The sequence below is a fragment of the Bubalus bubalis genome, chromosome 24 (assembly GCF_019923935.1).
Source record: "Bubalus bubalis isolate 160015118507 breed Murrah chromosome 24, NDDB_SH_1, whole genome shotgun sequence".
In the NCBI taxonomy this organism is placed as follows: Eukaryota; Metazoa; Chordata; class Mammalia; order Artiodactyla; family Bovidae; genus Bubalus; species Bubalus bubalis.
The window spans coordinates 9,558,514-9,572,042 of NC_059180.1; the positions used below are offsets into that span (position 1 = coordinate 9,558,514).

The following is a 13,529-nucleotide window of genomic DNA, read 5'->3' on the forward strand; positions in this document are numbered from 1 at the left end:
TATACTGGAAGTAGTTTTAAACTTATGGGAAAGTTGCAAAAATAAAATAGTACAAAAAAGATCCATCTACCCTTTAGTCAGATAGCAAAATGCTAATAATTTACCGTTTGTGATCTTCGTCTTTCCCGATCTCTGGCTCCAGATGAAGACACACATCTGGATTTCTTTTTTGATCTTGCCTAATTGCTCTGCTTAGGACCTCCAATACAGTGTTGAAGTGTCAAGAACAGATTTTTTTTTTTTTAATTAATCATTATTTTTTACTGTGCTGGGTCTTTGTCGCTGCGTGCAGGCTTTCTCTCGCTGCAGAGAGGGCGGCTACTCTTCCTTGCCGTGCGCGGGCTTTTCACTGCGGTGGTTTCTCTTGTTGTGGAACACAGGGTCTAGGTGCAGGGGCTTCAGTAGTTGTGGTGCGCGAGCTTAGCTGCCCCGCAGCATGTGGGACCTTTCTGAGTCAGATGTCGAACCCATGTCCCCTGCATTGGCAGACATATTCTTAACCAATGGACCACCAAAGAAGTCCCAGACATATTGTCTTGCTCCTGGTCTTAGGGGGAAAGTCTTCAATCTTTAAGTATAACATGTTCTATATAAGTTTTTAAATAGATGCTTTTAATTATGTTGAAAAAGTTCCCTTCAGTTCCTAGTTTCTTGAGCGTTTTTTAAAAATCATGAAAGGTATTCAGATAAGATCAGATCAGTCGCTCAGTCGTGTCTGACTCTTTGCGACCCCATGAACCGCAGCACGCCAGGCCTCCCTGTCCATCACCAACTCCCGGAGTTCACCCAGACTCACGTCCATCGAGTCAGTGATGCCATCCAGCCATCTCATCCTCTGTCGTCCCCTTCTCCTCTTGCCCCCAGTCCCTCCCAGCATCAGAGTCTTCTCCAATGAGTCAACTCTTCTCATGAGGTGGCCAAAGTACTGGAGTTTCAGCTTTAGCATCATTCCTTCCAAAGAAATCCCAGGGCCAATCTCCTTCAGAATGGACTGGTTGGATCTCCTTGCAGTCCAAGGGACTCTCAAGAGTCTTCTCCAACACCACAGTTCAAAAGCATCAATTCTTCAGTGCTCAGCCTTCTTCACAGTCCAACTCTCACATCCATACATGACCACTGGAAAAACCATAGCCTTGACTAGATGGACCTTTGTTGGCAAAGTAATGTCTCTGCTTTTGAATATGCTATCTAGGTTGGTCATAACTTTCCTTCCAAGGAGAAAGCGTCTTTTAATTTCATGGCTACAGTCACCATCTGCAGTGATTTTGGAGTCCAGAAAAATAAAGTCTGACACTGTTTCCACTGTTTTCCCATCTATTAGATTTTGTCAAATGACTTTTTCCTACATCTACAAGGACAATCGTGTGGGTTTTGTCCTTTATTCATTATGTTGCTCTTCTGTTGATTGATTTCCGTAAGTTGAGCTAATCTTGCCTTCCTAGGAGCAATCACTATGTGGTCACTGTGTGGTCAGGCCATTCAAGATGGCTGTTCTCTTGCTCTTAGTACATCTCCCCACTCAACCAGACCCTGCTTCACCCACAGGACTACCTCCATCCTCTTAATTGGGGCTTAATTAGTAACTACCTAGTTCGCTTGCCCCCTACCCCAACTGTTGGTTTCCCTGGTAACCGAAGAGCCAATCTGACGTCAGTTCCTCCCTATAAATGAAAGCCTTCTCCTCCGAGTTAGCGAAGGTTGCTGTCACTTCTTGTCTGCCATTTGCTTCACAAAGTGCGTGTTGCTCCAGGACTTCGCTTCTGATGTGTAAGATCCCTTATCCAATAAGCCACTGATGTCTTTGTTGCTGGGCTTTTTCTTTGTTCTCAAGGTTTGCAGGCCTGAGGTGGAGGTACATACCCAACAGGTATGGATGTATAAACTTATGACTGTTTCATTGAGGATTTTTGTTTATCTGTTAATAAGCGATATTGTTCTGTAGTTTCCTTGTGTTGTTTCGTCTGGTTTTTATATCAGGGTGATACTGGCCTAACAGAATGAGTCGAGAAGTATTCCCTCCTCTATTTTCTGTAAGAGTTTTTGAAGTTCTGGTGTTCATTCTTTAAACATTTGGTAGAATTCACCAGTGAAGTCACCTGATCCTGGGCTTTTGTTTGTAGGAAGCTTTTCAACGACTATTCAAAATTCTTGTTATGTGACTATTCAAAATTTGTGTTTTATCTTTAGTCAGTTTCAGTAGTTTGTCCATTTCATTTAGGTGACTCAACTTGTTGGCGTACAATTGTTTACTATTTGTGATAGGCAGATGCCCCCCCCAACCCCCTGCAAAAAAAAAGATATCCAAAACCTGTGAATTTTTGTTACATGGCAAGGGGAAGATAGGATTAGGTGTCCTCATTGATAACCTTCAGAAAAGATTATCCTGCATTATCCAGCTGGGCTCTGTGTAATCAATGTTCAGAGTATTTCAATGTGGAAAAGGAAGGCAGAAAGATCAGTGTTGCAGTGATGTATTTTGGGAAAGGCTACATTAATTCCTTGTCCTTGGACTTCTTGTTCTTGGGCTCCTTGACCTTGACCTTGTTCCCTCATCCTGGAAGCCTTTCCCTCCACATCATGTCACGTTGGCCAGGAAGAGGACAGAATGGTAGTGATGCTCTGATATCCATCTACATCAAGGAAGCCTGGGTGCAGTACAGCTCAGCAAAGCTTGCACAGGGCATTCTTCATTTCCAGGGAACAGATGGGGTCCCTGCAGACCTAAAAGACCTACAGGATGTCCATTGGCTTCACGTGGGCCAAGATACTATATGTACCTGTGTAGACGTTGTGTCGGGGGTCTTCTGAGAGATCTGTGTTACAGTTGGATCATGAGGTCCTGGTGTGTGTGTGTGGTAGCTTCTGAGCACTTGTGGGGCCATGGCTGACTTCACTGGGGGCTCCCTGGGGGCCATTCACCATTCTGAGCAGGTCACATTGATTGTCTTTTTGGATTTAAAACTATCTCCCTTACTTAAAGGAGACAGAAAGATATCAATACTTTAGCATGTATTTAACCTAAGTGGTTATAAAAACATTCAGTGCTATGGAATATCGTCCATGATGTCAGGCAATCTGGAGCTTTTTTGGTATCAAGAAGGAAGCTGTTCTACAAAGATGTCTTGAATGGTTCTGTCATTTTCAAGCCAAGCAGGAGAAAGACTATCAAGTCATACATTTAATGTAAACATTTCTCTTCAAATAATGTACTTCTTTCTAAAAAGTTAAAATAGAGTGATTGCAGGTGCATCTAATTTATTTATTTCGCTGTTGCCTTTCAGAGCAGAATCTGTAAGTATCCTATCCCCGATTGTACACAATTTGATCATTTAAGTTTAAAAATATATTCTTGGGAGTCAAGAATTTGTTTCTAAATGACTATTGTTTCGAACAACAGTCATTTAGAAACAAATGTTACACTGATTCTTCATACTGAATTCAGCAAGCACATCTGAATGTCCAGGATGTAGAAAGTCCCGGGCTTGGGACTCCAGGGCGGGAGTAAGATGCTGTGTTTCCCGCCACTAGCTGAGGGAGTCCTCGGCAAAAGCATAAATATAGGACTTCCCTGGCGGTCCAGGGGTTAAGACTCCACCCTTCCAATGTGGGCAGGCATGGCTTCGATCCCTGGTCGGGGGACTAAGATGGCACATGCTGTTTGGTGTGGCCAAAAAAAAAAAAAAAAAAAAAAAGGCAAAAATAGAACACAGCAGGTCACACTAAATGCTGGAAGCTCCTGCAGGAGTTGAGGTTCTGACTGTGCCCAGAAAGAAGGGGGATGCTCCTCAGAAGTCTGCAGGATAGGAAGGAGAGCCACAGTGAAGGATCAGCTTATATAAAAGCCCCGTGGAAGGGGGACTCGGGGCCATGTACAAGGAACCACAGACAGAGCACGTGTCTGAAGAACGGAGGGAGGGTGATGGTAGGGGAGGCAGATGACACAGGAGGGGACACCAGAAAGAGCAGCAGGGGTACTTTCCTGGCGGTCAAGTGGTTAAGATTCTGAGCTTCCACTGCCTGGGGCACAGGTGTGATCCCTGGTCTGCTCACAATCCGCCTGCAATGCAGGAGACCCTAGTTTGATTCCTGGGTTGGGAAGATCTGCTGGAGAAGGGATAGGCTACCCACTCTAGTATTCTTGGGTTTCCCTTGTGACTCAGCTGGTAAAGAATCTGCCCGCAATGTGTAAGACCTGGGTTTGATCCCTGGGTTGGGAAGATCCCCTGCAGAAGGGAACAGCTACCCACTCCAGTATTCTGGCCTGGAGAATTCCATGGACTCTGTAGTCCATGGGGTCTGAGCAATTTTCACTTCTAGGGCTTCTCTGGTGGCTCAGGTAGAGTCTGCCTGCAGTGCAGGAGACCCAGGTTCAATCCCTGGTTTGGGAAGATCTCCTGGAGAAGGAAATGGCAATCTACTCTAATATTCTTGCTTGGAAAATCCCATGGATGGAGGAGCCTGGCAGGCTACAGTTCATGGGGTTGCAAAGAGTCGGACATAACCGAGCTACTTCACTCTCTCTCTCTCAGGGAGCTAAGATCCCGCATGCCTCATGGGGTGGCCAAAAAAGAAAAGGAACAGTAGGAACATGGAAGGCAACTGGGACTTTACAGGTGATACGGAGCCACAGACAATGTGAATGGGGGAGAGACGTGAACAGATCCCAGCTTTCAAAGAATACACAATTGGGGTGGGGTAGGATGTATGGGCAGACAAGGCGATGGCACCCCACTCCAGTACTCTTGCCTGGCAAATCCCATGGACGGAGGAGCCTGGTAGGCTGCAGTCCATGGGGTTGCTAAGAGTCGGACACGACTGAACGACTTCACTTTCACTTTTCACTTTCATGCATTGGAGAAGGAAATGGCAACCCACTCCAGTGTTCTTGCCTGGAGAATCCCAGGGACGGGGGAGCCTGGTGGGCTGCCGTCTATGGGGTCATACAGAGTCGGACACGACTGAGGTGACTTAGCAGCAGCAGCAGCAGTAGCAGCAGGATGTATGGGATGGGCTGAGAAGAGATCCTCTGCCCCTCTGCCCAGATGTAAGGAGACTGGTCATGGGGCACAGGGCAGGAGGGGGCAGAAGAGGGTGGGTGGGGTTGGCCCACGACAGAGCAATTACAACAGAACTTCCGTTGGTCTCTGCCTTTTAGATCTTTTGGAAAAGGTGTTTTTAGTAAAACTTACAGAGCTAAGTAATGCTGCAGGAAAATTGCAAAGTTTATGATTTTGCAGGAAACAGTTTCAATCTGATAATGTTTGAGGAAGTAATTGCCAATCATCCTACACTCGGCAGTGGAGCTGGAAGATGAAGAAAGGATTGGAACACCGTGCGGTTGTCATAGGGTATCCTGTCGCCATGGGCCCAGCTGACCATCAACCATCATCAGCTGGGGGCTGGCAGGGTTCTGGTCTTTGCATGGAGAACAGAGCCATCCAACCGCATAGACCACCCCACCTGCATCCCCTTTGGAATGTTTGTGCATTTGATAACAACCATCTTCTTCCTGTTGAACTTATATGCTGGCAGGGAACTCATATGCTGCCTTTCTAGTAAAAAAAGGCGCTTGATTCCTTAACTCTGTCTCCACCTCTTTTATCTTAATATCTTCTCAGCAACTCAGACTGGACAGAAGCGGCTTAAGAGGGGAATATTTTAGAACACACAAAATAATATTTAATAGACAAACTCAAGTAAAACACAGCCTGAAATACCTTTGCAGTCACGTATGCCCAGAATCATACGGATTCAGGCTACATATTAATACAATCCATTTTATGACTGTGAAATTGTTCACCTTAATGTCACTGTGCTAGATTCTACATAAATATACATGGATCTTTATGACTCTTTGCTTATTTGTTCAGATGAGCACTAATTAAAAGTTTCCATCACAGATAACTTTTAGAGAAGAAAGTTATTATAAAATGGCATTACCTTGCATACTATATTCATAGTAATTAGGATCTTCTGATTCTTTCTTGACTGACACAACTTCTGCTTTCAGTGAAATACCTTGGAATGCAATGGAAATTATAAAATGATGCGTTAAACTCGCCAACAGAGATGTGACCAGCTAATATACCTTCCAGGTTGTTTAACACAGTAACACTGCGATCAGCAAAAGAACCTGTAGCTCCTGAACTATGAACGAATGGTTTAATCCACATAAAAATATAATAACACAGCATAAAAGGAATGAAAGATGGAGGGAAAGATGGAGGGAGGGAGGGAAAGAAGAGAAGGAGTAAGAGGTCTAGTTCCCAGTTTGGAGAGATTTTCCCTTTCAAGATGGCTGAATATGTACATGTATTTACATGAAATACTGTAAATCTTCTGTAATGGGGCCTGAATTGGCACAGATTATCTTAATTTACTTACTACAACAAGATAAATTTCAAAACCTGGGGAAACTACATTAGTAAAACCCAAAGGCTTTATCAGGGAAAGGTGTGGGAGAAGGCAAAAATTAGCCACAGATGTCTCCCATCCCAGTATACACGCCTGTTTGCAACCTAACGTTCCCACTCCTGTTTTCTCCAAGTGGAAAACTACCCGCCTGGTAAACCTGGGGCTGGCCATGTGACTTGCTTCGGCCAATGGGATGTAGACAGAGGCTTGAACCGTGCCTGGGGCTACGCTTCTGTTGTTTTTGGAGCAGAGCTGCCAGGTGAACGAACCTGAAGGATGTGAGGCTCAGAGGAGACAGACTCAGCTCTGCTGCCTGAGGCCTCGACCCCGGAGGACGGCCAGCCCAGCCCAGAGGACAGCCTGGTCCACACACAGACATATGAGGAAGACGGAATCACGGTTTGAAGCCACTAAGTTCTGGGGTGCAGGCGGTCTTTTATACTGCAATAGATAACTGATACTGAAGCATACATATAATCTAACTGTGAAAGTTAACAGAGGCAAGAGCAGTGATTGTGACAGAGCTTGGGATCCCACTGTTTGGCATTTAATGAACAAGTTCCAGGGTGGGGGTGGGGGTCTTCCGAAATTAACAGCTCTGTTGGCATAGGGATAGTGAGATGGGGTATTAAAGAATGTGATTATCAAAAGGGCTTCCCTGGTGGCTCAGCTGGTAAAGAATCCACCCGCAATGCGTGAGACCTGGGTTGGGAAGATCCCCTGGAGAAGGGAAAGGCTACCCACTCCAGTATTCTGGCCTGGAGAATTCCGACACTACGGAGCGACTTTCACTTTTCACATATCGCTAGCCTGAATTTTTGTTTGAAACATGTATAGCTCTTGTAACTTACAGTCAAACTTTTAGGTACAATTTCCAAGTTGATTAGGCACTAATGACTATTCACAAACATCTGATAAATATGTGATGGCTGGGCTGTCAAAGAAAAACTCCTGTACAATGCAGGCAACTGAAAGCAGATTTGAAGCTGCGGAATGCAGAATGTGTTTGAAATGGTAATGAAAACAGGCTGGCTTCAGCTTTCCCTCAACACATGAGGAGGGGGAGGGGGGAATTCAAAAGGCAAAACCCATTTAAACAGCTGTTCCGTGCGTCAGGTGTTACACAGACATCGTGGGAAGTAGGGCCAAGGGATGGTCAGCTCTCAGAAGCCTGTAGGCAGCTGGAAGCGATTCGTACCATGAAATTCACAGCAGAAAGTCACATTATTAGGGAACACATATTTTATCTTAAAGGGAACCACATCTCCAAAGAGAGACTTCAACAAAACAGGCCTATTTTAAGGCCAGTGGGAATGGCTCATCCACCCTACAGCTGGTGAGGAAGGAGAGGGAGGCAGCGGGGGGGCCATGGTTCCGTGAAAGGGGCCCCCTCAGGGAGGGCTAACAACCCCTCACTCTCATCCCATCTGTTTTCCCAGTTTCTGACAGGAGACTGTGGCTTGGGGGTTTTAAATTCTCCGTGACCAACAGAGACACAGGCAGAATGTATCTGAAATGCATCCCTGTATCTTGGAAATGCATTATGGCTAAGATTAGAGGGGCTTCTCTGGTGGCTCAGCGGTACAGAATCCGCCTGTAATGCAAGAGACACAGGAGATGAGGGGTTGATCCCTGGATCAGGAAGATATCCTGATGGAGGAAATGGCAACCCACTCCAGTATTCTTGCCTGGGAAAGCCCAGGGACAGAGGAGCCTGGTGGGCCACAGTCCATAGGGTCACAAAGAGTCGGACATGACTGAGCGCACACACATCCCTGAGATTAAAGGGGCATCACGTGTAAGGGGGATGAAGACTACACAGCTGAATTCTGCTAGCTGAAATCCTCAGCTCCTCCTGACTTGTGTTGGTTTTACCCAGAATAACTACAATGGACAAGCACTCTTATTTTTCAGACCATGGTATTTAAGGTGGAGCTTCCACCAAGCACACAGTTCCACGTAGACAGGCGTGACCCTGGTGTATGACAAGGGAGGGGTCAGGCTCTCCTGCCCCGAGGGACTGGTGGAGGCAGCCAGGCAAAAACCACACCCTGACACCTTCAGAAACGTGGATGCTCTGACCTCCATTTCACTGAAGATACAGTCTCTCTTTGCCTTTCCTCTACATGTATTCTTAATATTGAATATTTTTCTTTTAGATTCTCTCACACTTAATTTTAACTTTTGGAAGTTTGGAACTGTTTCTTATTTTTAGATTGCTTTTCTAAACATTATTAAATTCTAGTTTTACCCCCTTATGGTAGTAGGTGGTTTAGTTACTAAGTCATGTTCGACTCTTTCTTCCCCAGGGACTGTGTGCCTCCAGGCTCCTCTGTCCATCGGATTCTCCAGGCAAGAATACTGGAGTGGGTTGCCACTTCCTTCTCTAGGGGATCTTCCTGACCCAGGGATCAAATTCTTGTCTCCTGCATTGCAGACAGATTCTCTACCGCTGAGCCACCAGGGAAGCCCTTTACCTCCTTATAGCCGGTTTGCATTCATCTTTATCTTTCTGAGGTTTGAGCTTTAGTTTTATGTACTTGTTTATTTTAGGCTGCCTAAGCTTTTAACTTCTAATGCTTTCAATATTTTTCCATCTCTTGATTAAACATTTGACTTTTAAATTTTTTTCTATTTTTAACCTTTAACATTTCCCCCTAATGCCATTTTTCTTTTTTCTTTTCTTTTTTGAGAAGTGGGAGAGGCAGGGATGGGGGTTAACTGCTCTCATCCATCAAAGAGGGATTTCTTTTCTGCCAATATAGATTATCATAGTAATGCATGCCTATTGTAGAACATTTAGAAGTTACAGAGTGTAAGAAAGCAATAAAACAAGTTGTTTATTCATACTTTATTCATAAATCAAATTCATAATTCCAAATGTATAAGACTTTTTTACCTATTTAACAGTCAAGTTCTAATTTCCATATGATTAAAATAATACTTTACATACAAATATATCTACTCAGTGACCCCATGGATTGTAGCCTGCCAGGATCCTCTGTCCATGGAATTCTCCAGGCCAGAATACTGGAGTGGGTAGCCGTTCCCTTTTCCAGGGGATCTTCCTAACCCAGGGACCAAACCCAGGTCTCCCACATTGCAGGTGGATTCTTTACTGTCTGAACCACCAAGGAAGCCCAATAACATTTTAGTACCCAGTATTTATTGAACTAGAAGACTTTTTTCTAGATATTTGAGTAAAATATGATTCTGCAAATAAGGCCACAGTTGAGGTTAACTGGATTTTCTACATGGACCAACAGATCATCTGAAAATTAAAGACAGTTTTATTCATTATTCCCAATCATATACCATATATTTCCTTTTCTTGTCTTATTGCATTAACTAGGACTTTCAGTATGATATTGAAAGGGAGTGATGAGAGGGGACATCCTTCCTGATCTTAGTGGGAAAAATTATAGTTTCTCACCATTAAATATGATGTCAGCTGTAGGTTTTTTGAAGATTTTTTAAAATCAAGTTGAGGAAGTTCCTCTCTATTCCTGCTTTACTGAAAGTACCATTTTTACATAAAATGTGAAGTGAAACTGAAAGTTGATCAGTTGTGTCTGACTCTTTGAGACCCATGGACTGTAGCCTGCCAGGCTCCTCTGTCCATGGAATTCTCAGGCCAGAATACTGCAGTGGGTATTAAAAGGAGTCAAATAATGACCTGCTGAATACCTCATTCTACAAGCATCAGTATACATACCAGAATCTTCCATGGGTTCAGTCTTCACACGGATGGGGGTGCAGCTAAAAGGAGAAGGGAACGCTGGTCAAGATGGGCAGGAAAAGAACTGCCCACAGGCATCTGGACACACTGATCTCTCCCCAGATCTCTGTGACATCATGGTTCCCCTCCCCTCATCAAACTGAATGCACAGCTACCTCGACTTTAACTTCGTAAAGTTAAATGACACCATGAAGAAAGTTAAAGGTGTTAACAGAATATAGTTTCATAACCCCAAACATCCCTTTGAATAAGGAATATGTAACAAAATAAGCCATTCCATACTCTAAACACTAACACATTGGGTTTAGATGTGGAGTTAATATTTTATTTGTCCCTTACCTTTCACTTGGTGATGTCACTGACTTATCAGTGTCGGTTACCACCCCAGGCCCACCTGTGCAGGAGTAAAAAGACACACGCTAGCTGGTTTCATGCATCTTGAAACATGACAACATTCAAAGGCATATAAAGGGAAGGCAAATACAGAGAGGACCGAACTCCAGGTTCCAGGTCATCAGAGAAGGGCAGCAGAGAGACCAGCTCAAAGCAGCCCCCAAGGACTGGCCACCTGTATGGGCAAGATGGGGGCTGAGCAGCAGATGGGGCCAGAGTGATCTCCAGCAGGTTACTAAGCCTCCCCGTGCCTCAGTTTCCTCATCTGAGGATGGTGGTTGAGTAAGGATTAATTCATCCATGCAAGGTGCTTAGAACAGTGTCCATCACAGAATGTGTCAGTAGTTATTATCATCATTCTGTAAGGACAATACAAGCCGCCTGGGACAGCAGTCACCAGCCACCCCTCACACTCCAGTCCCTCCTTTAAGGTGAGATGGGCCCCCAGGAACTCACAACTGCTCCAGAAATACTTGCTTTGTGAGCAGTCCATGCACAGGAGGGTCTCATCACCGTCTGTACCCCGAGGTGCGTCTTGTGGACAGTGAGGCCCCCGCCCACCCCAGCCACTTGGTTTCTGCACCTAGGTAGGCTCAGCATGACACTCTCTTTAGACCTGGTCTTTCATGAACCTTTCATGACCCAAGGTTTCCAACTACATCCAGAATAACGATCTGAGGAAACAAGAAGTGGGCGTAGATGGATCTCTAAATGCTCCCAGTAAGATTGCTTCTTTTTTTGGTCCCTTCATCATTATGAGGAGATTATGAGTGGTCCTGGGTTCCCAAACGTAGTCTCCAATACCCTGCACAAGCTTTCTGCCACATGGAATGGGCTTCCTGGGGGAACCAAGCTGTTAAGACCCTGCTTATCTTGGGGGCCAGCTTCTCCGGGAAGCTCTTCTGACCACACAATTCTAACCCTTTCCCGAGGGCTCTCAGGGTCACGACCCCTGGTTCTCTGAACAGTCTCATTCCTTTTCGCAGACATCTCAGAAACACAGGAATGGCCACACGGCCCAGACCTACTCCTGAAGCCCACGATGCCTGGCCCGTGGCTGGTGTGCAAAGACCAGCATCCTCACATTCCTATGCGTGTGGACAAGGCAGGTCTCCTGCCCTGTGAAGGCTGGACGCAGAAGTCCGCTGGCACGCGAGCTGGAGGAGGGTGGTGTCTCGGCTCCTGGGCTGGATGTGTGTGCTTCCCTGAGCTGTAGTCCCTGCAAATGTCATCCCAGGTCCCGGGATCAGAGGTGGCCTCCTCAGTGCAGGAAAGACACAGCCTAAACAAGTTTTAGAATGTGCCAAACTCGCACTTTAACTAAGAAAAGCAAACTGGGCAGTCACCAAGTAGGAGAAGCTGTCACTTACCTGGCTGATTCGCTGGACCCAGGAAAGGTCTGCAAAAAAACCCCATATATTAACACCTGAGATGCACACACCAGACACACAGAGTAAACAGCTGAAGAACCAGCTTCTAAACGTAAGGGGACAAGGGCTTCCTTGGGGGCTTAGTGGTAAAAATCTGCCTGCCAATGCAGGAAACATAGGTTTGATCCCTGGTCTGGGAAGATCCCACATGCCATGCAGCAACTAAGCCTGTGCATCGCAACTACTGAGTCTGTGCTCTAGAGCCCATGTGCCTCAACTACTGAAGCCCACGTGCCCTAGAGGTGGGGATCAGCAACAAGAGAAGCCACCAAAATGAGAAGTCTGCGCATCATGACTAGAGAGGAGCCCCTGCTCGCTGCAACTAGAGAAAAGCCCATGAAGCAATGAAGCCCCAGCACAGTCAAAAATAGATACATAAAATCATTTAAGTGAATACAACAATCCCAATAAATAAACGTAATGGGACAGATTTAACCAACTGAAATTGTCAGTTTATCTTCAGATGAACCAGCTGTGAGAAAAGGGAGAGAGCCTGTCACCTGTTGATGAGGAATGAAATCCCCGCTTTGTTCTCCAAAATCCACTTCAGCGTTGCAAGGTCATAGTTCTCAGGGTGTTGGAAGGGGACCCCTTCTGGAAGCCCCTGTACCACTATAGCCTCCTGGTCCGTCAGCATCTTCTCGTAAGGAACAGGTACCATGGCTGTTGTCCCCAAGGCTTTGCCTGGAAGCATCAGCAGGATATCTTTAAACAACAGGAGCGTAAGAAACCCTGACCGTCAATTGCAGTTAATGCCATAAACCCAGGTGGTGACATTTGGCTCCAAAGTTTATTAAAATCCTAAAGTGTCCCATGCCGCTATATCTCAAGTTCGTAACATTTCCAATCAAATGGCCCAAAGAATACATAGAATCTGTTTTCCTTTAAATATTCACAGAAGAGAAAATAACAGGTTGCATAATCTATAAAAACACTGAATCAGTATGTTGTACACTGGAAACTAATATAAGGTAAATCAACTATATTTCAATAAGTAAACTAAAAGTAATCCATTTCTGAAAGAAAAGACAATAATAGGTCTTTTTGTCTCTTCTCTTGGTGGTCACACGATTCAGGGTGTGCACTCTGGTGCACCCAGGGCTGCAGGGAACACCCTGTGTGGTTACTCACGATGCTGCCAGCTGAGGATGAGGGCCCGGCCCAAAGCTTATCTATCCCTGTGTCACATGGTACAGACCAGGCCTTGCCTGTAGAGAGCTGAGGCCTCACATCACCACCTGGGGCTGTGGCAGTCTCTCTGCACCGCTGGCCATCCCCAAGGTGCTGGAGCCTCATTTTTCATAGGAAGTATAACCTGAGACCCTAAGATCCCCTAGCTGGGGTCCCCAAATACAGATGCGCACTGCCGGTCACACAGATGTGTGCAGCTGTATAGGAAAGAGGAGCCAGGCCCGAAGATGCTCATAGGCTTCTAATGCAAATATAACACCTGCAGACATCCTTGTTATCTAGCTTTTAAGTGGTTTTTTGTTTTGTGTGTGTGTGTTTTTTAAATGCACTGTGTTGCATGCCAGATGTTACTTCTGGCATAG

At 45.4% G+C, this 13,529-nt stretch overlaps 1 protein-coding gene and 2 long non-coding RNA genes across 9 annotated transcripts in view; 2 read left to right on the forward strand and 1 right to left on the reverse strand.

The window, feature by feature from the left end:
* The window catches only part of LOC102413141 (general transcription factor II-I repeat domain-containing protein 2), a 47,324-nt gene that overhangs the window by 10,598 nt on the left and 23,197 nt on the right, over positions 1-13,529 (reverse strand). For 5 of the 7 annotated variants that reach the window (XM_025275684.3, XM_006057058.4, XM_006057057.4 and 2 more), the window contains 5 exons: positions 12,477-12,660; positions 11,917-11,945; positions 10,493-10,547; positions 10,130-10,173; positions 5,941-6,018 (listed from right to left, as the gene is read on the reverse strand). In XM_025275684.3, coding sequence (XP_025131469.3) covers positions 5,941-6,018; positions 10,130-10,173; positions 10,493-10,547; positions 11,917-11,945; positions 12,477-12,660 — 390 coding nt within the window. The remainder of the gene's footprint in view (positions 1-5,940; positions 6,019-10,129; positions 10,174-10,492; positions 10,548-11,916; positions 11,946-12,476; positions 12,661-13,529) is intronic. The other 2 variants (XM_025275683.3, XM_025275682.3) reach the window with 1 other exon arrangement.
* Positions 1,605-5,673, forward strand: LOC123331650. Its single transcript, XR_006548413.2, has 2 exons — positions 1,605-1,867; positions 5,238-5,673. It is a non-coding gene; the product is annotated as an uncharacterized LOC123331650 (long non-coding RNA).
* LOC123331651 lies at positions 6,641-11,864 on the forward strand. Its single transcript, XR_006548414.2, has 2 exons — positions 6,641-6,813; positions 11,533-11,864. It is a non-coding gene; the product is annotated as an uncharacterized LOC123331651 (long non-coding RNA).